We start from the raw sequence: 25,841 nt of genomic DNA, 5'->3' as shown, positions 1-25,841 counted from the left end.
TTTTCCTCACCTTTGCAAGATTTCAGAAGTGAGAAAGGTCTATTTTCCATCCCACTCTTCCTTCATCTCTTCCCTTGAATAGAAAGGAGAGTGGAAGGGCTTGCATTTTAGAAAGTCTGATTGGTTCTGTTTATATCACTTGCCCACTCTGGAGCCAGAACAGTTCCTGGAGAATGACCCTTGTTGATTGTCTTCAGGTAGGGTTTCTGACCATCTTTGACAAACATCAGCTATCGCCATGATCTTTTTCAAGTTATCTGGACTGGAAACAGAATGCTTAATAACAAAGGGAGAAGTGGTTTCCTGGGCCTTGTCAGGATTCATTTAAGTAAGAGAAAGTTGGTCCAGAAATAAAGTGGGCAAGACTCCTGTCTTGCATGTGGATGATTCAAACTCAATACCCAACGTCACATAGGGACTCCAGTTACCACCAGAAGTGATTCCTTAGTGCACAGCCAGGGGTAACCTCTGGACATCATAACATGTGGCCAAAAACAAAAACAAAAACAAAAAACAAGCAGATAGACAAAAACAAAACAAAAACACAAACAAACCGACAATTTCCCCTAAAAACAAAATAAAGAGGTAAATAGGCAAATGTTGTCATTTTTCTGCCATGTAGTGCTCAGGGATCTGTAGGATGCTATACTGCCCCAGTCCTGCAGTTATGGGAAATGTGTGGGTCATACCAAGGTGGTAGGATGAGGAGACATCCAAGGCCACATTTAGGAGCTGGAACTTGATCTAGGGCTGACTGTACGAAGCACAAATACCTTAGTACACGGGCTATTTACCCATTTCTCCATCTCCAAAACATAGACCATTATTTTGCTTTATTGTGGTTTGTTTGAAAAGATTTGTTTGTTTGCTTTGGGGTCACACCTGGTAGCACTAGGGGATTACTCAAGGATTTGAATTCAAGAATCACACCTATAGGCTTAGGAGATCATATAGGATACAGGAAATAAAATCTATGTTGGCCAGGTGCAAGACAAATGCCCTTTGTTTCAGCCCTAAAAAGAGTTCTAATTTAGAAAATAGTTGCATTTTATCTTTAAGCTATTCTATATGAGGGTTAAACATTCAAACAACATTGAAAAATTTTGAAAATAATTGCACATAAAGATGTTTCTATTTGCCCTATAATATCTTTTGTGTGCTTGATTTTGGAAAGGGGGCACTGAACAGTGGTCAGTCTGATGGATCTGGGGAAACATAAGCAGTCAGGGAATTGAATTTAGTCAGCAGCATGCAGCGCAAATACCTTAATCTCTATACTATCTCTCTGACGTCTCCTTAAACCTTCAGTGAACATTCTTTTCAGATAATCTTTTCATGCCTCTGTGCATATGTAAGTATATGCATACAATTATATACATGGGATCACACAGTATTAATGTTCTATATAATGCCTCCCAATTTTTAGTCAAATATATTTTAAGACATAATTGACTCCAGTCTTCCATTTTAAGCCTATAGTTTTTTTTTTTTTAAAACTAACCACTTTCTACTCACAAATATTTTCTTTCTAGTCTTTTATTTCTTCTCTCAGACTCTTCTTTTATTCCTTTCCATCATGTAAGTATGCTTTGTCACTGTGCTTTTGTATATATTCACATTTGTATGAGTTTCATTTTAGGACAAATTCTTAACAGTGTGTTTGCTGTCAAAGAGAAGGAATGTTACACAAATGCTCTCTCACTCACATTGCTTATGAGTGACAGATCCATCCAATTCAGTCTGCCAACACAATATGCAGAAGTTATATCTTCAAAGTTTAAAATGATATTTTTCACAAGACTGAGCATTTTCATTTGATTTTTCTTGTAACTTTCATCTGAATTTCACGGTGTATCTACTGGGAGATTATCTTTTCTTATTTCTTTTCCTCCTCTTCCTCCTACTTTTTTGTATTCCTTCCTAGATTTATGAAGATTAACATTGTAAAAATACATAACATTGTAAAATTTGAAGGTATCCAATATAATGATTTTGCTATACATGTAGATTCTTTATCCTACAAATGAAAGATCAAAGCTAATATGAATAAATCAAAAGTCATTTTAATCTTACTGAATTTTTAAAACTTTTAATAAATAAAACTTTTGGTTTGTCACTATCTTATCAGTTGTCTTTCAGGGTTACTTATGCTTAAAATACTTGTGCAAGGCAAAAGTCCTATTCAATGTACCATCTCTTCAGCACACAGTTTCATTGTTTATTGTTTGTTTATTTTTGGATTTTGTACTACTCCTAGCATTACCTAGGGCTTAATTCTGGCACTGTACTCAGGAATTACTTCTGGTGGTGTTCAGAGACAAAATGAAATGTCAGATATTGGGTCCAAGTTGACTGCATGCAATCAAATAAATGCCCTATTTGCTGTATTATCACTCTTCCACCCATCCAATTTACTCATTTTTAAAGGTATGTTTTGCTCATACCTTATTTTTTGACATTTTGTAACTTTTATTTATTTATTTAAACATTATGGTTCTATGGTTATTCATAATAGTTGTTTTTGATTTACAGATGCTCATATTTTCTTAACTAAATTTTGTTCCATTTAGTAATATTTTAGGATTTGACCATTATTAACTTGTCTAGTATAATATAGTATAAAAGGTATGTTTGCATATTTTTCCAGGAGAAAATTGGTTCAGTATCTGACCAATATCTGTATTCAGTATCTGAATACAAATCCAGTTTCTGAATTTCAGTTTAAGATTGTCATGAGGAATAGCCATAAAAAAAAAAAAAGTAAGTAGAAAAGAACTACAGCAAATGGAAAGATGAGGTTTTACAGTTTTAGCTTAGATGTTGGCCACTTGTATAATCTCCAGAAAATCCTTACAATTTTTCTTTTTTGGCTTTTTAGGCCACACCCTGTGGTGCTCAGGGGTTACTCCTGGTTCTATGTTCAGAAATAGCTGCTGGCAGGCTCTGGGAACCATATAGGATGCTGAGATTCGAACGGGAGTCCATCCTGTGTTGGCCACGTGTAAGGCAAACGCCTTACACTGTACTATCACTTCGGCCTCTATTTTTTTTTTTCATCTTTAAGTGGAAAGAACTTCTGAAATGAAATGCTAAAGTGTGACTTATAAAAATAACTAAGTTGCTTAGATTCACCTGTAACTTTGGAACTTGTAACTTAATTTCTTAACAGTTACTTATTTTACTAAGAAAATATTTTGTCTCATTTTATCTCAGCCTAACATGTGCATGGCCATGGGACCTGGGGAGAATATGCTTGACAGCACACAAATTATAGGGAGGATCTTATATCAGAGAGTAAAGGTAAGTCATAACACAGCTCCTCTCATCTTTATTTATAATTCGCTGACATTTTTCATTAGGAAGTAGATGATTAAAAGGATGCTGAGCTTCAGCCTCAGCTGGATACACGCCAGTGGAAAGGCTGCTTTCATAAGTCACATTGGCTGCTCTTGTCTGAATTCATACAGGAAGTGTATTTAAAACAAAGTCATCAGAGCCGAGAGCTAGCCAGCAGTAGGGTGTTTGCCTTGCTTGCAGCCAACCTAGGAGAGACCTGGTTTGATTCCCGGCATCCCATCTGGTCCCTCAGCCTGCCAGGGGTGATTTCTGCATGCAGAGCCAGGAGTAACCCTGGAGAACCACTGGGTGTGGCCCCAAAACCAATCAATCAATCAAGTTAAAAAAAAAATAAAACGAAGTCCTCAATAAAACATTCTCTTTTGGTTGGGAGCAGATAGAAGGATTTGATGCCATTGTCTGCATTATGAGGACGACATATTTGCAGGGTATATACCCAGGGAACCCATCTTTTGGACTTTTAAACTATTGTGAAGCAACTTGGGCTGCTAGAGAAATGCCTATGTGGTTATGGGGTATACTTTTAGTATTTATTTGTTTATATCCATCAATCTTTTTCTTTAATGTGTCTTTCCTAGGAACTGTCTGCTTCTGCCTCGCAGGAGTTGACTGGACACCTGGCTTCAGCTCATCAGTGGGTCAATATGACAAATATCACTATTTGGGTCAATACCTCACACAGTGTAAGAGCTCCTGAGTCATCTGACTCTTATCACAAGGCCCTCTAGCCTGAGCTTATGATTTGCTTGAATTTTATCTCCTGTTTTCTTTTTTTTTTTTTAAACATTTATTTCCCTTAGATAAAAACATGCAAACCAGCCTTGGGGTACAGCTTTGCAGCCGGCACTATCGATGGAGTTGGAGGTCTCAATTTTTCACAGGGTAAGGTACAGTTTATATACAGTTTTATTCCAGGTTTAATTAAACCTTATTCAAGGTTTAATATAGTTACTATATATATTTTTATTATACCTTCTACCCTGCAATTCTGCCCCATAGAACACATTTACTTCTTATGCTTGCTACAACAAAATTGTAAGTGGAATTATCAGAAAATAGATGGATAAAAGTCGATTTGTGATGATTGGTTGTTATGTCTCACAATAGTGTTCCTAATGTCATTTGTTGGGGCCAGTTTAGCCTTCTGTATTATTGTTTTTGCTTATTGAGCTCGGTGGGCTTCTGTGAAACTGTCCCTTCAAACTTGTTGTGATACTATTGGGATGCTAGTATTGTGAAATTTGGAGAACTTTCCAAATTTTCTGAAGTATGACTGCTTCAGGATTTGTAGCTGAGCTATTTATTTAACAGAGGAGGTTGTGGACTGCTGAATTAGTTGTAAGGGAGGGGAATCTGCCTGACCTTATTCCGAAAAGGCCAGAACCCAACTACAAACATGTTGGTAACTATAGTTACTATTTTATAAACTAATTTCTTTGTATGTTAGTTTATGGTTGTCACCAAGACTCTACCTTTTCTCTTTCACATTACAGTTGACTCCCCCCCCCCCCCCAACCTTTTTTTGATGGGGCCTCTCAGTTGTACTTACTTCTGCTTCTGTGCTAAGGGAATCACTTGAGAGAGGTTCAGGAGACTATATGGGTTGACAGGGATTGGGTGCAAGTCAACCACATGCAAGACAAACATTTGAGAGCAAGCATTAATCACCAACTCATTCTCTTCCCTTCTGAAAAAACACTATTAATCACCAACTCTTTTGCTTCCCTTCTGAAAAAACACTATTTTGTTCTTATAATCTAAGAGTTTTTGCTATGTTTAACTTCTTTCCACACTTGAATGTAACTATATAGTGATTGCTTTATCCTTACGACATTTCATTTAGCAATATTCCCTGAGGATCTTCCTTTATAATATATGTTACTTATTATATTATAAAGTAAATATAACCAGGTTACCATATACATGGAAAATAAGTATTCACATATATAACAATATATACTATCAATAAATAATTTATATTTAATAATATATACATTAATTTGTTACTACTTTTATCACCGTATAAATAATTATACTTAAGATATATACTTGTGGAACATACTTGGGGAGTACTTATGATACGAGCAGTATAAATAAGTAATAATTTTTAGTGGTATTCCACTCTATATACATTCTTGTACCATTTTATTATATTTATTAATCTATTAAATTTGGGAACACATCTGGTGCTGCTCAGGGCTTACTCCTGGCTTTGCCCTCAGTGATTACTCATGGTAGTGCTTAGGGAACCATGTGGGTTGGCAGGGATTGAATCCAGGTTGGCTGTGTGCAAGGCAAAATTCTTACCTGATGTGCTATTGACCCAACATTCTCATGTTATTGTATAGTGGGAAATGCATTATGAGAAATGTGCCATTAGGTTATTTATTCTTTGTGTGACTCATGGAGTTTAATTACAGAAGCCTAAGGGGCATCGCCCAACACAGGACAACTTGATAGAATCTATTGGAACCACCATCACATATGAATCCTTTGTTGCCTGAGCTGTCTGTTATTCATCAATAAGTGTATATAACATCTCCCTTATACAATCACATGTGCAGGAAGCTAATTTTACTATCTTAAAATAATAGATTTTATTATTATTTTTACAAGATAATAAAAGACCAGTATGAAGTCATGCAGAGAAGGGTTATAGATATACCTTTAATAATATAAGCAGTCCCTTTTGGCTATGATTAGAGTCTTCCCAATTGGTCCAGCAGCCCAAAGTATTAGGGCATCTAATCTTTTACATCAATCCCTGGTAACACATGGCTTCTGAGCTCCACTGAAAATGGCCCAAGAGTACCACTAGGTATGGCCCCATGGCAAAGACAACAATTTTTAAAGAAATGGAATCTAGCTATACACAAGAATCTGAGTGCCACCTTGTGTAACCCAAAAACCAAAAAGGGTAAGACTCTATCAAGTCAATTAACTTGTAATTCAGGCTGAAGGGGTCATTTTATAGTTCTCAAGTCAGGAAAAAATTAATATCATGTTAATTATACAACATTTAATCTACTACTAATATTTAACCTGTTGTTAATTATATATTTAATATTGTTTTTATTTATAATATGAACAAGGCATAACTTTAGTAGCAAAACTTTAAGAATGTTGAAAAAATGTATTCTTTGTGTTGATCACTTTGACAGCCTATTTATATACTACTTCTTATTGTAGACTGCACAGTAAAATTCATCTCTCCTTTTCTGTAAAATGTCTGGAATCACTGAACAACAACTTTAAACAAATATTTGAAACTCCTAAAAGTACTTTTGTACAATATTTTTTTAAAATGGTACTTTCAGAGCATTTGTATCATAATAATCAAACTATTCAACATAGGGATGCTGGAAGGAGACCCAACTTGGGATTCACTTCGGGATCGAATCCTGGGTGTACCATCTGAAGAAATCAAAGAATGCCATAAACCAAAACCAATCCTACTTCATACTGGAGAGGTAGTGCATTTATATATATGGTGAAATAATTATGTACTTTTGAATCAGATGTAATAATAGATGTCTCTTGAAATATCAATCAAATCAGATAGTCTCACATAAAATCTTTAAGTTTTTTCTTTCTTTAATTTTTGGGCCATACCCAGTGATACTTATGCATTATTCCTTTCTGTTGCAGGGATCACTCCTGGTAACCGACTTAAGGGACTGTATGAAATGCCAGGGATTGAAACTTAATCGGCTGCTTGCATGACAAATACCCTATATCCTGTATAGGGTACTTAGAATTAGGCCCCAAGCATCAAACTTTGAATTTAAAAATATGAATTCTATAAACCTAATTAGAGAATATAAGAAATGACTATTTTATAGACTTACTTATAGTTTTCCCATTTTAATAAATAACTAAAACAGTGAAAAGAAAGAATAGGAATGGTTTTTTTTTTTTTTGTTTTTTGGGCCACACCCAGTAACGCTCAGGAGTTACTCCTGGCTATGCGCTCAGAAGTTGCTCCTGGCTTGGGGGACCATATGGGACACCGGGGGATCGAACCGCGGTCCGTCCAAGGCTAGCGCTGGCAAGGCAGGCACCTTACCTTTAGCGCCACCGCCCGGCTTATTTAGAATCCATTTTGTTTACTCCTGAATAGAAATTCACACAGAATTATCTTAAGATGGGCCCGGAGAGATAGCACAGTGGTGTTTGCCTTGCAAGCAGCCGATCCAGGACCTAAGGTGGTTGGTTTGAATCCCGGTGTCCCATATGGTCCCCCGTGCCTGCCAGGAGCTATTTCTGAGCAGATAGCCAGGAGTAACCCCTGAGCACCGCCGGGTGTGGCCCAAAAACCAAAAAAAAAAAAAAAAAAAAAAAAAAAAAGAATTATCTTTAGAAAAAAGCATTTCTAAATATGTTAATGTCTTAATTTTCTCCCAGTTTAAACAGCAGTTTTAATTAAATCAGTTTTTTTAAGACACCCCACTGGAACATGGATTTTCACATTCTAATGTCAAAGGGGCATGTCAACATTTATAAAATCATTTATTGGCAGAAAAATTTCTAAGTAAATATTCCCTAATGTTCAAATAAAATTCTGTTAGAAGAAAAAGAGGAAAAGAAAACACTAAGGAAAAACTCTATATTAGTCTGAATATAAAAATAAATAATCTCTTAGAAGAAATCTAGAAAGACAAAACTTCGGAACTGAATATTGTAAATACTATTAGAGTCAAAGAGAATCATGTTAGCCCATTCTAAATTATGAAAAATTTATTCATTTTGTAATAGTCACAATACTTTCTGAGAAATCTTCATTATACATTATACATTATAATTGCACAAATGCATCAAAAACATTCATCTATGAGAAATTAATGAGGTTAGTTAATTAGTTAGGTTAAGAGGCACTGACATTTGAGATTCTTATTTTATCTATATATTGAAGATTGCCTACAGATTAGAAAGAACATTGGGGTAATGGTAGAATAAAATACTAAAACCTCCCTCTTCAGTTGGAAATATTTAAAAAATTTTAATAGGGTAATTTCTGTGAATATTATCTCTTTACCATAGAGAGAAAAATATTCGTAAAACTGATTTTTGTGTTTTGGATTCCTAGCTGTCAAAGCCTCATCCCTGGCACCCAGATATTGTTGATATTCAGATTATTACTCTTGGATCTTTGGCCATAACTGCCATTCCTGGGGAGTTTACGTAAGTTCTTTATGAATTTTTAAGTTAAAATTGTATTTTTTTATGATTGGGGATATAGCTCAGTGGAACAGCCTTAAATATGTGAAGCTCTTGTATGTTCAATCTCTGGGACTACAAATAAAATGAGTACTAAATAATTATGTTGGTGTTCCTAAAAAAAGAAATTTTCTCTATGCTTATTACTGGTAGGAGTTTGTCTTAAAGGTAAACATTTTAAATATTTATTACAAATTTAACTGACATCTGAATGATCATTTTAGTAGAAATAAGCAAAAGAATATTAAAATACAGGTAATTTAAATAACTTTATTAGATAATAGAATTATGGAAGAAATTTTCTAGTTTTTTGAAATAGAATTAATAACTGCTGTAAAGTATAAGGCATATAGCACCATAATTTAATTGCCATACATATTGTGAAATTCTTGTCACAATAAAGTCTGCATTTATCATCTTATTTAGCCAAAAATATTTTTACTCCTGTGTTTGTATTGTACCCAGCTGTGCTCATGGCTTACATTTTTACTTCTGTACTGAAGAATTTACTCCTGGAGGTGGAACCCTGTAGAGTGCCAAGAAAGCATCCTATAGAGAAAGACAAGCACCAGCATTGAGCCAAAGCATGTTTTATTTTTTATTTATTTATTTTTTTGGGTCACACCCGGCAGCACTCAGGGGTTACTCCTGGCTTTACGCTCAGAAATCACTCCTGGCAGGCTCGGGGGACCATAGGGATGCCAGGATTTGAACCACCATCCTTCTGCATACAAGGCAAATGCCTTACCTCCATGCTATTTCTCCAGCCCCCAAAACATGTTTTTTTTTTTTAAAGAGTGGATGCTGGCAGAGTTGGGTGGAGGAGGCAAAAAGTCACATAATTCCAGTTTTTATATAAATTAGTATTGAAATGCAATGTACAACACAGGCTATAATTACACTGAGTATGCTGTACTTGAAAATGGTTTTTAAAGTAACTCCCTGCTTATTTATTTATTTTTATTTTATTTTATTTTTTTTGGGGGGCCCACACCTGGCAGTGCTCAAGGGTTACTCCTGGCTCTGTATTCAGAAATCACTCCTGGCAGGCTGGGCGACCATCGGGGATGCTGGGAATCAAACCCACGTCTGTTCTGAGTTGGCCGCATGCAAGGCAAATACCCTACCACAGTGCTATCTCCCGGCACAAACCCCTATTTTTTTTTCAAATTCTGCTCCTCATAAATTTCTTTCTTACTTTAAAAATATCACTTAAATAATTATTACTTTAATGAAGCTCTAATTCTTGAAGTGTTGGCATTTTCTTACTGGTTTCTCTTTCCAGTGTTCCCTCTTTGACTCAAATTCTTCATCAAACACCCTGTGGTCCTCCCAACACTTTCTTTTTAATCCCAAACTGGTTTAAGCCACAATTATATCTTCTTAGTTCACTACATTAACCTCTTATCTCACTTCTGTGCTTCCTTTTTTTCTTTGGCATGTGGTCTTTTCTCAACACAACAGGCACAGTAATCCCTTTTCATTAATTTAAATTATTTCACTGTTTAAAGCTCTCCAGTGCTTCTCATCTCATTCTAAGTAAATCCTCAACTGCTTACATTTTTATCATATATGCTTTTATTTTAGGGATTTCAAACCTCTCAGTTCTTTTGTCCAGAAAACATACTCTCTTCATCTCAAGGACCAATCTTTTTTTTTTTTTAATTGTTTCATCTCTGCTCAAATAACTAATGGAGATGACAGTCCTGCTTATTCTACTTAACACTGTTTTCTATTAACCACCATCTCCTTCATCACTTTATCACTAGCACCAGCATTCATATTATTAGTCCTAAAATAACTTTGTGCTTTTCATTACCATTCATCTTAGCCTGACCTTTGTTATTCTCTTTAGCACTTGCCCCTTAGTTTAAACTCTTATTTTTATTTGATGGCCATCTTCTCTTTCAAATTTTATACCACTGCACTCTTAGTACTAGAAGTAGACTTGCTAGTGATTCAGTAATCTGTGCTTTATTGAATAATTAAACAAATGAAAAGGTAAGCTTCTTGTAGGCAGGCATTTTTTTCTGGTTCTCATTGCTACTATTAATCTAGAATAAAATCGATGCATTTTGAATTAATAAATGGAAAATAATTGTGATATTCACTGTTTCTATTTGTCACCTTCAACTTTTCTTTTTTCACTTGAAGATTTGGTTTGGAGTTAGTCTTATCAGTAAAGAAAGCTCCACTTTAGTTTTGTACTCTCATTGAGTTCTTAGATGTTTTATGTTATATTCATGTAACGAATTAGGGCAACTCTTTGGCTTTTACTACAAGTCATTCCTTATCCTTTGCACACATTCTGACTAGGAAAACACAATAATTCTGTTTTCTTGTCTCAGGACCATGTCTGGACGAAGACTTAGGGAGGCAGTTCAAGAAGTAAGTTAAAAGGGAAATGGAGTAATTATGTATTCATATTTGCTGAAGAGAAAAGAACTTCCTGTCTCTTTATATGCTATAAAGTTAATCTTTGCTAAAATGGCCAGGATTTACATTTACTAAAATTAATTTTTTAAATTTTAATTTATTTTAATTTAATTTATTAAAAGCAACAGCTAGACATGAATAGGATTCTTGTCAGATAATTATAATTTTTTTTTAAATTTTAAATGAATTGTGGTCAGGTCAAAATATTAGTGTTTATATACAAAATTTTCTAACTAGATAATGTTTTATGTTTTAAATAGTTAAATAAATACTATGTACCTAAACATTTTAAAGTTCTATTTAAACACATTCTAGAAATATTATAATTTATCAATATTTATGATTTTATATATATTCATTATTACATATGTAACCAATTATAACACTTGCTAATTTATTTAGTAATAACTAAATAAACTTGAATAAATAGTAATATTTAGCAGGTACTCTAAGTGGTAACCATACTGTAAAATGACAAGCAATCATTGTCTTATTGGGTCTGGGAGTAAATAACTCTAGCTTGACATAATTTGCCCATCAAGCTTTTTTAGGTTATACTTTAGTAGAAAAATACTTTACAAGGGGAATGTGGTTGTTAAAATGCTCATAGAGTCACTGACTTGTTTAATTATAGAGCAGAGTGATAGGTTCTAGCTTCTCGTGAACTATATATTCTACATCCCTAGGAGTTTTGATAATTAGAAGTGATATTAAGAGACATTTTACACTAATGATTCTTATTGTGATTATGTGTTAAGTAGTAAGCATAAGTGATACATTTAGATGTAGCACTTGTTTAGATGGAGAGTAATTTTTTAAGGTTTATTTTCCTCTTCTAGGAATTCGAACGTAATGGAATGAAGAATATGACTGTTGTTGTGTCTGGTCTCTGCAATGTCTATACACATTATATTACCACCTATGAGGAATATCAGGTAAAGAATTTCATTTTGTTTATCAATAACCACCATCACACCAGATAAAGTAAAATGTTGTTATCATTTCTATGAGCTATACTCTGGTCAATATGCAATGCTATTCCATCAATGCTTGGTTTCTTTTTAGAATTCTTTAATCATGTTGTTGAGAAAAGAGTTTATCCTAGAACATGTAAGAGAATAATAATCATAAGTTGTATTTGGAAGTTTTAGCTTTACCATCAGGACACTAATCTTACTGACTTTCATTTTCCTAAAACTAAGTTATTTTGTCAGGAGAGCTGATATTAAGGCAGGCTGGGGAACACAGCATTCTAAATTTAACGATAATTCTTCTGATTCCTTTTGTTTATGTAGAATAAAGGAGGAAAGAAAAGTTTTACTGACAACTACTACTTATTGAGTGCATTGGTTAAACCTTTTGCAAAAGTGATCTTTAGAAATCCTTGAAATTAGACTTAGATTAAGGATCAGTATTTTACATAAATAAATATCATACATCAGTTCTGAGAACTTGGTGATAATAATAGTCCAACATGAGGCCGAAAGGTAGAATAAAGAGCTGAAGCAAATTTGCCCTCAAAAGTTCTTTTACTACCTTGACACTTTGAATGAAAGCATGTCATCTTTTATCCTATATTTCAGAAATGCTTGTAGATGGTAAAATATTAAATTTGCTAAGCTATTTTTATGATATCTAGAAAAAAATTGGGCCAGATTTTTCCTTCAAAACATGTTTACTAGCATCCTTAATGAAAAATTATTCAGAATACAAGTAAAGCTAAATATCTGCACATACAAACAAAATAAGTAGCGTCTCGGAGAATGTAGGAGAGATTGGTGGCTAATAATTTGTTTATAAATATAGCACAAGTATTTGTAAAAAACAAAATGTCGCACAGTAGTACAATGAATGGTTTCTGAAATATCTCCTGGCACCCCTATATCAAATTACCTGGTTTATGTTCAGTGATACTGGCAGTGGAATTCTGCTGGCCTCTGTAGAGTTTATGTCCTGTCATATACAATTATTGAATATCTAGAAATATTTTTTATTCTTCATCTTTTAAAATGATATGAATTATATTTGCTACTAGAGTTATTATTTAATCATGCAATAAGCAAAGTACTGACGTGCCACACAATACATATATTATTTGACTAATGTATTTCAGTTTAATTGGTTTTTCTTGTTAATCTCTGTATTTTGTTATGTGTGTTCTGAAACTTTTCTGAGATAAGTGAGTAGGTCTTAACAGGTCAAAGGAGTTCATGGTCAGAGATATACTTCTGTAAGAATTAGAATTTATCGCAGTTATTATTTGGGCATAACAGTGATAAAAAATTCACCACTGACCTCTAGAGCATTAACATTTATGACCAAGATTTTTAAATTTCTGTGCAAGAGATGTATAAATTAATATGCCTATCTATATGGGTATTTAAAGACTGGGAGATTTTTTGAAAGATGTAACATATGTATGAAATACTGAGAATAAATAGCGTAAACTGGGTAGATAATAGGAAAGGTGCTCCATATTGAAAAGGTTGTACATGAAAATGTCCAGAGGGAAAGAATTAATATAAGAAAGAAAGCATAATTATATGAATAGCATGAGGTGAGCACATGGCAAGGGATCTGAAACTAGGGCCAGAATGGGAAGCAGGGACATATTAATGGAGATTCCATGTGGTATATATGAATATATCAGCTCAGTGGGTCATAATGCAATATTTCTAGCTTTGCAGTAGAATTCAAGAACGGAATGTTCTAGTCAAATCTGTGATTTTTGAGAGTTTACTTAGATGTTTAAAAGCACAGGAAGGACAAGTGTGGAGGCAGAAAACTGACTCAAAAGTTACAGTTGTGATATGGGTGAAAGCTAAGGGTTTGACTAAAGTAAAAGTGGTAGACGCAGAAAAAAATGAACTCAAGAGATTTTAAGGAGTAATAAGACTTGGGGGGGGGGTTATAGGATTAATGAGAAAGGATAATTCTAGATAACCCTGGCAGAGCAGAGTAAAGGAAGAGCACACACTGAAATGAAAAATGTTATAGGGAGCAGCTGGTAGATTGAGAATTAAGTTTCCACCAGGTAAATTTAAGATTCCTATGGAATAATCGAAGATTTGAAGCCCAGACGAAAGGAGAGGAGATGCATTTGGTACCATTTCCCAGTACTAGCATGAATTAAAAAAATCTTATTCAGTTGCTGTCTTCAGTCCCCAACTTATTCAGGGAATACTAAAACATCCTCACCTACAACTGCTGTATTCGCTAGGGAAAACCAAACACTTCAGCTAGAAGTAACCTCAGGGGCTATTAATCTTGTTCAGATTAAAAGGAATTCCAGTTCGGTGGCAAACCAGCACCTTTATCACGCAGTTGGTGGTGTGAAGTGAAAATGCTCACACTCCTTGTAGGTATAGTTATGTTATAGTTAAGTGTGCTGATAGGATTTAGGTAAGATGTCTGAGCATCACCCCTACACAAAATATGATATCTCTGTGAATGAATGAGCTGAAATGTACAGAAAAATTGTATAACTCTGCCCTGTTTTAACTCGCAGGCCCAGCGGTACGAGGCAGCATCTACGATTTATGGACCGCACACTCTATCTGCTTACATTCATCAGTTCAGAATCCTTGCCAAAGCCCTGGCTACGGTACCACAAATCTGTGTTTTTGTCTCAATGGGAGAAGAATGCAAAAAGAAGCAAAGGAGAGCTTTAGCTTTGTGTGCTCAATTTCTTGGACAATCTTTATTCTCAAATTGTCTATAGATATCACAAACAAATGAAAGAGTCAATTCAGATTTAGCTAAGACCTTTTGGTAGTGTCATTTTTTTTCATCTCACTTTAGCCTCACAATAATTATGTGGTGTGTGAAGGTATCATTTACTCCCTGTTTTCAAGCTGAATAGGTATATTTGGAGATGGCAAGTGACTGTCATTATCACTGGGAGCCAAACAAGTATTTTCTAATTTTGGTTAGACTCTTTCCATCACTTCATGAATTGATCATGCCACCTGAGCTCCTATCCTACTGTAATATTTCTCTAATTGGCTTGCATTTTTCAATTAGCAGAATCTTGTAGTTATAATTAGTGCCAGGTTTTTACTTTTCTGGTGGTTTGAAGGTAATAATGTATAATCAATGGAAGCTTATATTTAATAAAGCATAGCAGTAATTTGAAATGTATAGACAAGCTGCATCTATTTTAATATATAAACTTAAATAATTTTACTAAGGAAATTTTGATATTGGCAGTCATTTATGAAATGGCATTTTATTTTCTGAATCAATCTCAATCAGTAATTTTCATTTATTTTTCTCAATCAATAATTTTCATTTATTTTTCTCAATCATTAATTAAGATATACCTTAAAATAACAGGAGGACCTTGTGGCGATAAGGCATCTGCCTTGTGCACACTAGCCTAGGAGGGACAGCGGTTCGATCCCTTGGCATCCCATATGGTCCCAAGGAAAAAAAATTAATTAAAATTAATTAATTTTAATTAAATTAAAAATTAAAATTAAATTAAATTAAAAATTAAAAGATTAAAGCATTTGAATGGGTGAAATTTTACACGACCATTTCTAATGTATTTGATGGCGTTTTTAAAATTTTGGTTAATGTGTTTTATTAGAAAATAGGTTATTATTTTAACATAAAATTCTTTCCAATTTTCGGATGATATTTAATTGTTCAAAATAGAGTTCTCGTAATTTTTATTATAAAAGCTATGATATAGAAAAATAGAACCAGAACTGTGAAAATATAGAAAAGTATAAGGATTGGAGAGATAATACAGTGGGCAAGGTGCTTGCCTTGCATGCAGTCAATCTGGGTTTGTTATCTGGCATTTCATATAATTTCCTCAGCCCAGATAGGAGTGATTCCTGAATACAGAGCTAGGAGTAACCAGCATAAGCATCACTGGCTGTGGCCTAAAAAATACAAAAGAGAAAATGGTAAACTTGAATCTATTCATGGAGATTACCACTTAAAAATTTCTTTAAAACTAAAGACTATAGGGCCCCGATGGATTTTCCTTTAAGAAAACAAAATCAGGGCCCGAGAGATAGCACAGCGGCGTTTGCCTTGCAAGCAGCCGACCCAGGACCAAAGGTGGTTGGTTCAAATCCCAGTGTCCCATATGGTCCCCCGTGCCTGCCAGGAGCTATTTCTGAACAGAAAGCCAGGAGTAACCCCTGAGCACGGCCGGGTGTGGCCCAAAAACCAAAAAAAACAAAAAAAACCAAAAAAAAAAACCCAAAAAAAAAACTAAAGACTATAGTTTTCCAATGAAAAAATATCTTCATATTTTATAACAATTAGGCAGAAAAATCAGATTAATTTTATTTAATATTTGCTTGAGTATTACAGTATACAGTATTATAGTTATATTTAATCTACTGAAAACAGACCTTTGTTCTTAAAGTGTCTTGCTTTCTCATTGGTGTAATGGAAATGAAATCATATCTGGGGCCATTATAAAAATTAAATACATAAAATGAAGTTTAAAGTTCATAAGTACATATAAAGGCTAGCGACAGTAATGTCAAATGATAGTAATTTCAAATGAAAAAGTATATTATTTTGATGACAGTATATAAAGTGACTTTTTGTGGAAAATAGATAAAAACCAGTATGATACAGGATGATCTTAAACTTTAAATTAAAATATCTTCTATTTTCTAATTAACTTAGAGAAGAATCTAGTAAAAAGCTTTGTACTTAAGAGAGCTTAGCAGTTTTAAAAATTGAAAGAGCAGTTACATCATATTATAGATTGTATTCATTTTAATATTCATTTTATATTCATGCATATATATTATATTCATATTATAATATAAATGTGTCTATAGTATGTTTATCCTTTTCCAAAGTTACAAAGTCAAAATTGGATTTTCTAGAAACTGAATCTGTGTAGTGTGCTTTGTGTAGGGCAATGACCAAAAATACTGTGACTAAAATTTTTTTTTCTTTTTTCTTTTTTTTTTTTAAATATCTTTATTTAAGAACCATGATTACAAACATGATTGTAGTTGGGTTTCAGTCATAAAAAGAAAAATGAAAGATTAAATTGTAGTTATTTAGGCATTAGTTTAGCAAAGTTCACCTGACATTTTGCTAAAGTTTTAAGTGGTGTGTGTGTGTGTGTGTGTGTGTGTGTGTGTGTTTAATAAAAATCATTTTTGCTGTGAGGGTTTGGGAAAATGTTTTTAACTATATACTGTGTTTTTTTACATAGATGTTCTCTGTTTTAGGACACTGTAGCTGACCTGAGCAGTGGTCCAGAGCCTCCATTTTTCAAGCAACTGATAAGCTCATTAATTCCTAATATTAATGACAACACACCGACTGGCAAAAATTTTGGGGATGTTCTGAACTCAACGCAACCTCAGTATAAAGTGGTAAGATTCACAAAGAGATCCTGGAATCATTCAGATTCTGTGTGGGAGAATGGAGAATTCTGTTTAATGTCGCTCCCTGCCTCTAATCATGTCATAGAACAGCTGGTAGCACTGATAATTTTAACAATTATCTCTCTGCAAGAAGATCTCAAACTTGAGATGGGAAAAATGTTTTATCTAGGCATTATCCATGTAAAATAAATTTCTAAAATTCAGTTATTCCTTTTTTATAAACAGTGATCATAAAGCTCAGAAAAGTCTCTTATATCAAAAGTAGCAAAAACATATAGAAAGGTAGCAGAATTATTTTTGCTACAATTTTTATTAGTCTTAATCTACAATTTTTTTATTCTAACAAGTATTTGGAGTTATATAGATTAGAAGTTTCTATGGATAGTTTTAGTTTTATTGTTTCTATTATCTTTGGGCATGAGCTTTTTTTATATAATTGGTTGAGAAATTTCTTTTTTTATTTTTTTAATTTTTTAAATAATGTCTTTATTTAAGCACCATGATTGCAAACATGTTTGCAACTGGATTTCAGTTATTAAAAAAAAAAAGAATATCCCCTTTCACCCGTGTAACCTTCCAGACACCAATGCCCCTATCTCCAACCTCCCCCACCCCCTGCTTGTCTTTGAGACAGGCATTCTATTTCCCTCACTCACTATATCTCCAGATGGCTGCATAGTATTCTATTGTGTATATGTAATACAGTTTCTTTAGCCATCCATCTTTTGAAGGGCATCTTGGTTGTTTCCAGATTCTGGCTATTGTAAATAGTGCAGCAATGAATAGAGGTGTGCAGAAGGCATTTTTTTGTATTGTGTTTTTGTGTTTTTAGGGCATATCTCTAAGAGTTGTATAGCTGGATCACATGGGAGCTCAATGTCCAGTTTTTTTTTTTTTCTTGGTTACCCAAGCCAGGAGCGATTTCTTTTTTCTTTTCTTTTTAAATAATATTTTTTATTTAAACACCTTGGTTACAAAAATGATTATGGTTGTGTTTCAGTCATATAAGAGGACACCCCCCCCCAGTCACCAGTGCTACATTCCCACCACCAATGTCCCAAATATCCCTCCTCCCCACCCCGCCCTCACCTGTACTCTAGACAGGCTTTCTATTTCCCTCATATATTCTCATTGTTAGGATAGTTCGCAATGTAGTTATTTCTCTAACTAAACTCATCACTCTTTGTGGTGAGATTAATTATTTTTTGTCTTGGGATCACACCCAAATCTTCTCAGGGTTTATTCTTGGCTCTACACAGTAAGGGAATACTACTGTTAGGCTCCATCCACTATATATTGTGCCAGGGATCAAACTTGGGTAGATTGTATCCATGGCAAACTTCCTACCCATTTACTATCTCTCTAACCTGGTTAAGAAATTTCTTTTATCACTTTTAGAAGTTAGTTTGTCATCTACAGTCCTTCAATCTTCAATGAGCTAGATATTAACTGTTAATCTTAGCTTGTTTCCCTATAAGTAAGGATTCACTTCTCTCATGCTGCTTTTGAATTATTTTGTGTCATACCCATGATGGTCAGGGATTACTTCTGACTCTGACTCAGGAATTACTCCTGCTGGTACTTGAGATACTATACAGAAGTGCCAGGGATGCAAATAGAATCTCATGTTTCCATTAAGACACAACACCAATGGAAATTTTGTTTTCTATCTCTCAAGGATCACTTTCAGGTTAAGGATAATTTTTATTGTCTGGTGTCAATTATCTTTACAAACATCATATAATATGGTTATATAATACAAATATATTTAGTTGTTTTGGAGGGCACATAAGACGGTGCTCAGGGGTCTGAGCTCAGAAATTACTCCTGGCAGGCATAGGAAACCATATGGCATGCTGGGAATCGAACCCAGGTTCGTCTGGGTTTGGTTGCGTGCAAGGCAAATACCCTACTGCTGTGCTGTGCTATCACTCTGGTCTCCCAATATATTTTAATTTTTAAAAGTTGTTCCAGGTGGAAAAATAAGCACACTCTGTTTAACATTTTTTAAATTTGGACATTATATATTATATATAATTATATTATATATTATAATATATTCTATATACAAGTATGATTTATGTGTGGAAAATTTTAAAATTTGATTTGCTTCATTTCTTTCCTTATTTTTGTTTTTTTCCAGCCACACCCATTTGATGCTCAGGGGTTACTCCTGGCTAAGCGCTCAGAAATTGCCCCTCACTTGGGGGAACCATATGGAACGCTGGGGGATCGAACTACGGTCCTTCCTTGGCTAGCGCTTGCAAGGCAGAGACACCTTACCTCTAGCACCACCTCACTGGCCCCTATATATATATATATTTTTTTGTGCTTCATTTCTTTTGTGTGGGTAGTAAGAGAAATATTAAATAGCTAAAAAAAGCCAGTTAAACATATACTTTATAGTATGGACTATATTTCTATATTTATGTTTTTCTGAATCAGGCAAGTATACATTTATTGGCCAAAAATTCTGGATAATTTAAGGGCTTTAATTTTCTATGATCATGTTGAAGGACTGTTATGTACCATTCTTAGAAGATGACTCATTTGGTTAATTTAATATTTCATTATATGTACATAGGGATACATTTAAGATCCTTCCTTACATGTTTAATAAACAATGGACCAAATATGAGTATAGAAATGATTCATTGTAGCTCATTAAATAAATTTTTAATTTCAGGGAGAAGTTGTTGAAGTTAGCTTTGTAGGTGCCAACCCAAAGAATTCAGCAGAAAACCGGGTAATCTTTAATAAATTTTCATAAACTTTTAAAGATTTTCCTCTAAGCCTACTACATAAGGGTAACTTTTTCCAATTTGCTATTTACCTTATTTTAAGTTAATGGAAAAATTTGCATAGGGCAAGTTAATATGGTATAGTCTGAAAAAATGATATTCAGGTAATATTTAACCTAGGAGTATATACAACACAATAATAAAGAATTGAATTGTCTTTTGAGTGGATGTAAATGTGACACCAATTCCATTATGTTTTAAAATTGTGAAACCTTATTACATTTGGAAAATAATGAAGGAACCAAAAAATCAAGTGTGTCTTTGACTCTTTCTTCTTCTGGCAGTACTATCTCCTCAGTTGTGAAATTACAATGAACATAGTAGATACTCTGTCTAGGTTCTTTCCTTTCCTTTGCATTGGCCATTTTCTTATTTATCACTACTGGGACTAGTAGGGTCTTTATTTACTAATTTTGAGAAATACCACAAGAATTACATGTCCAGTGCATAACTGATTTAAAAGTGAACCAAATAGCATTGTGAAAGTAACCCTTTCCAAAAACAAGTACAGGTATTTACTGTTCATAGTTTGTTATGAGCATATAATTTCAGAACTTTTTATTTTGATCACATCTATGAATATTGTAGATTTTAAAATATATGCATGTGAAACGTTATAAAAATAAACAATTTTACTCATCTGTAAATTTATTAGAATGTTGATATGGCTATATAAGTCATGACTGGACACATTCTGGCAGTGAAAAATTAAACCATAAACAGATATATAGGAAAATAAGAGTGGGCATATAAAAGTGATTTCCAAGGTCAAACATCTTTTCTTGCAATATGGAGTCAGTTGTGCTGAGTTGAGTCAATTGGTGAGTTGCTTTTTTCAATTGCTATATAAATTTTTCAATTTTCAAGCTACTTTTCTTCTAAATTATCACTCCAATTTCTGCTCATTAAAATATCATTTTTGAGTGATAACAATTGTAGCAATATGATATTGTCAAATATGACACAGGGGAAATGTTTTATTGGATATAAACATGCACCTGTTTGAAATTCTCTAGTCAGTGAAGCTAAGCCAGAGAATTTATGTTTAGAATACGTTTTTCTGATGATATCAAACAGTTAGGGAAAAGCAGCAGAATGAATTGTCATTTAATATCTTTAGGATGGAGAAACACTATACTATCATCATTGTTATCATGGAAAAGCAGAAGAAAAAATTCTTAAAACCCTCTGATGAGAATTATTTCTCTGGAACATTAAGCAATTTTCAATACTCTTGCTATTAGTAATAATGTCATCATCATTACTATTTATCACTGCCTAATATTTGCCTTTATGAGGTCATGTGCTATATATACATTATCACATGAATCTAATTAATTCAACTGTAAATGACAGCTGTAAAATACTATTAATAAAAATTAGATTCAAATCTTGCCTTCAAAGGCCACACACAGTCTAAATATTTTTAAAGAAAATTAGAGATGTAGGTCCCTTTATTTTAAACCCTCCCCCACCCCAATTTGAGGGGGTAGTGTATATATACCCTTTGGTACTCAGGACTTATTTCTCATTGCATTCAGAGGTCACGCCTGGTGTGGCTAAAGGGTCCTTATACACTATGGGGACATAAGTATAGTTGGCCTTGTATAAGGAGCCTGTGTAGTTAGCCTTGTGTAAAGCAACCTTACCTGCTGTACTATCTCTCCAGCCTAGCTTTTGTACCTTTAAATCTATTACACTATTCAAATATCTTATTTATTTTAAGTTGAATTCTTGGTTTAAAACAACTTACGCATATATATCTATTTTCTAACAGGAAAGTAAAACATATATTCTGATATGTTGTCTAGAAATCATTATGTCAAAATATAAGGGTTTCTTTAGCATACAAAACAAAGAAGATTTATGCATTCTTCTTAATTCTTTTACTTGGGGAAGTTCATTATTAATAACTCATTTTACTAGAGATGGAAAAGATCAAAAACTTTTATTGTTTTTTCTCCTAAATCTTGAGTTAACTTGGAATATATCAATAAATAAGCAATGAAAAAGTTTTATTTAGCTTTTAAAAAGATCAAATTTTATTCCACTTTTTTTTTGACTTTGGGAACCATATGGGATGCGGGGATCAAACCAAGGTCCGTCCTAGGCTAGTGTGGGCAAGGCAGATGCCTTACAGCTTACACCACCGCTCTGGACCCTCCACTATTTTTCTTTTTCTTTTTCTTTTTTTTGGGGGGGAAGTTTGGGCCACACCTGGCGGTGCTCAGGGGTTGCTCCTAGCTGTCTGCTCAGAAATAGCTCCCGGCAGGCACGGGGGACCATATGGGACACCGGGATTCGAACCAACCACCTTTGGTCTTGGATTGGCTGCTTGCAAGGCAAACGCCGCTGTGCTATCTCTCCGGGCCCCCTCCACTGTTTTTCAAAATAATTTTTATTGTGACCAATATGAATTACAAATCTTTCACATTTATATTTAAGATACATAGTGACAGTGAATTAGGGCCATTCCCACCACCAGTGTTGACCTCCCTCCACCCCTGTTCCCAATATGCATCCTATACCTCTACCCTTTGCCCCCTTATTCCACCTCTTTTTGTCTTGCTTTTAAAAATTTGTCATCATCTCTACAACTGTGCTTGTTCAACATTTTCTAAAAATGAAAGTTCTTGTTTTTAATAGCTATTTTAAAGATATTACATTATTGTTAGACGAACACCTAGGATTTTGGGTGAAATTTTAATTCACTTTTACAGAAGTAATTTATTAAGGAAAGATTGAAGAAGAGAATATTTGCAGACAAATTCTGCCATTATGCAGTAGTATCTGATCAATTATGTTAATTGCATTTCAGACCTATGATACCTTCCTCACTGTGGAGAAATATGAGAACACTTCAGCAACCTGGAAAATAGTGCATAATGATGCCTCCTGGGATACTCGGTGAGCATATCTATTGAACATTTATCTTTTAAGCCTTAGCAATAGTTGGCTAGTCATATAGGGAATAAAAATGGGAAGACAAGTTCAATGCATACTAATGATATTAAACTCCAAAAGGGCCTTCTCACCATATTTAGTTATGTTAGATTTTTATTCATTTCTGTTTTCTGTGAAATATTATAATTATAGCTTCTGTAAGAGTAAATACTAATGAGGGCATAACATCCAATCATATAAGCATGTTAGTTTTTTTTTTTATTCCCATGTTCACAGACATTGTCATATTGCTGGCTGTCCTTGTGAATTGATTGAAAGGGGTTCTGGATAAAGTTGTTGAGATGGCTTACTGTCTTTCTGGGAAAGTGTTCAGTCTATCGTCAATATGCTTTGCACAATTGTTTTTCTGTTTCTGGGTCACCCCTAGAGGTCACTCCTAGAGCTCAGAACTTACTCCTGGCTCTGTGCTCAGGGATAATTTCTAGCAGGACATAGGGGGGATGATATGAGATATGGGAGATCAAACCCTTTAGGGTCATGTGCAAGGTAAGCACCTTACCTGCTATCCTATCACTCTGGTCCTCTCTGCAGCATTTTAAAGAATAAAATTGGATTTGTTCATTTGTTTTCTATCAACAGTTTCTATTGGCGCAAGGGACTCACAGGCCATAGTGATGCGATCATACAATGGCATATTTCAGAAGCTACCCAGCCTGGGACGTACAGAATAAGATACTTTGGACACTCTCGAAAACAGGGACTTTTCAAGCCCACATTCTTCCCTTTTGAAGGCTCTTCTCCCAATTTTGAAGTTGTGTCTACATGGTGAAGATCTGGACAATCATTTGAAGACTAGCTATCCAATATTTAATTTATGTAATCGATTTTATGTGAATGTAAATGTTAAGTCTTATAATTGTCCCTGTATGGGAACAGAGTATTTACTGCTAATGGAACAGGTGTGTGTGTGTGTGTGTGTGTGTGTGCTCGCATGTGTGTGCACATGTGCATGAGGTATACATGTGTCCCATTTTGTTGTCTTATCAGCTCTTTATTTTGAGATTCAGAGCCTTATGATGCTCAATGGAATAGTTTCCCCTTAATGTGAAATCTCTGAAATGTTAGTAAGAGTTGCTGAAAATGTGTGAACAATGTTCAACTAATTTATTCATTAGACTGGGAAAGTTTGAAAATTTATCTTGCTTGACTACAACTACAGGTGAAAAAAATGAAATTTTGTAGCTTTAAGATTAGCTCGAGTCTACACAACCTTTCCCTATTGCTACATTGAAAAAGTATTGCTTAAAAAATCAAGTATTACTTAAAAATATTGACCAGGAATGTTTAAGACCAATTAGAGAAAATAAGCATGCTAATGGTCAATATTTGAGCATAATTTTTTTAAATCTGTCAATCTGGAGTTGATATTAATCTGAATTGTGAATGCCCCAATCATTTCTGGAGTTCCTTTCAGAGCCTATTATGAAGAAGGTAGGTGTGTAGCATTTTAGCCATGCCTTGTATTACCCTAAGTGCCCTTATCCCATTAAATTATGTTTCTTTTGGGAGGGGGCCACACCCGTACGATGCTCAGGGGTTACTCCTGGCTATGTGCTCAGAAGTCGCCCCTGGCTTGGGGGGACCATATGGGACGCTGGGGGATCGAACCGCGGTCCGTCCTATGCTAGGGCTTGCAAGGCAGATACCTTACCTCTAGCGCCACCTTCCCGGCCCCTGAATTATGTTTTTAATTTCCAATATTTGATCGAGTCAGTTTTAGCTATTTTCACAAATTACATTCACCACCAAATGACAAAGATAGTAGATAGAAAAATGGAAATATAACTAGTTTTGGAGAAAGTCTTCAAAAAGAATATTCAAAAAAATTTCATTCAATTATGGTATCATTCACTCATTTTATCAAGGACCTATTGAATCCTAGAATACTTAAGGCTTTAGTCTCAGGCTAGTATAGTAATTAGTGAGAAATTTGTGATGAAAGTATGGATTTCAAAAGTTTACCATTTTATAAGAGGAACTATTCAATTAATGTATTAATTCTGGTAAGGCATTTAAAATTCAATCATTATTAAGTCACATTTTTATAACATGTTTGTTGAGCATTTTAATTTGGAGGAGAGAGGCACTAGATAATTTGACAAAGGTATTTTGAAAATTGTTTTATGGTTTTGTGACTATTCATCTGTGACATATATATCTGATATAAAATTTCAAATTGCATTTGAAATTATTCAAATTAATTTGGAACTTCCAGGATGCAACATAAAATTTGGTTTATCTGGTTCTGCTCAGGGAACACTCCTGCTCAGAGATCACTCCTGCTGGGGCCTGAGGTTCCATTTGTAGTGCTGGCAATCAAACCTAGTCAGGTGTGTGCAAGGAAAGTGTTCTACCCACTGTCCTACCTCTCCAACACCAAAATGTCACCTTATTTGGAAATAAAGTCTTTGGAACTATCTTTAATAAGATGAATGAGATCCTACTGCAAATCTTATTACAGCATGCCCTTAATCCAATATGACAAATATTTTGAAAAAAGATTGTCATGTAAAGAAGTGCATGCAAGGAGAATACAATATGAATCTGAAGGCCAATACATTGACCAGGTAAGGATGCCAAAGATTGCTAATAAACTACACAAACCAAGGGAGGGAGACATGAACTTATTCTCCCTCACAGTCTCCAGCACAAATCAGCCTTGCCTACACTTCAGTCTTAGACTTCTAATTTT

The 25,841-nt window shown here is 34.3% G+C and overlaps 1 protein-coding gene across 1 annotated transcript in view; it reads left to right on the top strand.

Moving 5' to 3' along the window:
- The window catches only part of LOC125995117 (neutral ceramidase-like), a 58,405-nt gene extending 34,425 nt beyond the window's left edge, over positions 1–23,980 (top strand). The window contains exons 10-21 of the mRNA XM_049764670.1: positions 3,214–3,300; positions 3,936–4,040; positions 4,158–4,239; positions 6,712–6,827; positions 8,444–8,538; positions 10,923–10,962; positions 11,850–11,945; positions 14,519–14,614; positions 17,226–17,372; positions 20,071–20,130; positions 23,004–23,092; positions 23,729–23,980. Of these exons, the coding sequence (XP_049620627.1) occupies positions 3,214–3,300; positions 3,936–4,040; positions 4,158–4,239; positions 6,712–6,827; positions 8,444–8,538; positions 10,923–10,962; positions 11,850–11,945; positions 14,519–14,614; positions 17,226–17,372; positions 20,071–20,130; positions 23,004–23,092; positions 23,729–23,918 (1,203 nt within the window). The 3' untranslated portion in view covers positions 23,919–23,980. The remainder of the gene's footprint in view (positions 1–3,213; positions 3,301–3,935; positions 4,041–4,157; positions 4,240–6,711; positions 6,828–8,443; positions 8,539–10,922; positions 10,963–11,849; positions 11,946–14,518; positions 14,615–17,225; positions 17,373–20,070; positions 20,131–23,003; positions 23,093–23,728) is intronic.
- Positions 23,981–25,841: the final 1,861 nt, after the last annotated feature.

This window comes from Suncus etruscus, chromosome 17 (assembly GCF_024139225.1).
Source record: "Suncus etruscus isolate mSunEtr1 chromosome 17, mSunEtr1.pri.cur, whole genome shotgun sequence".
NCBI lineage: Eukaryota > Metazoa > Chordata > Mammalia > Eulipotyphla > Soricidae > Suncus > Suncus etruscus.
Note: the sequence above shows the minus strand (reverse complement) of the source record. Positions and strands in the feature narration are given on the sequence as shown.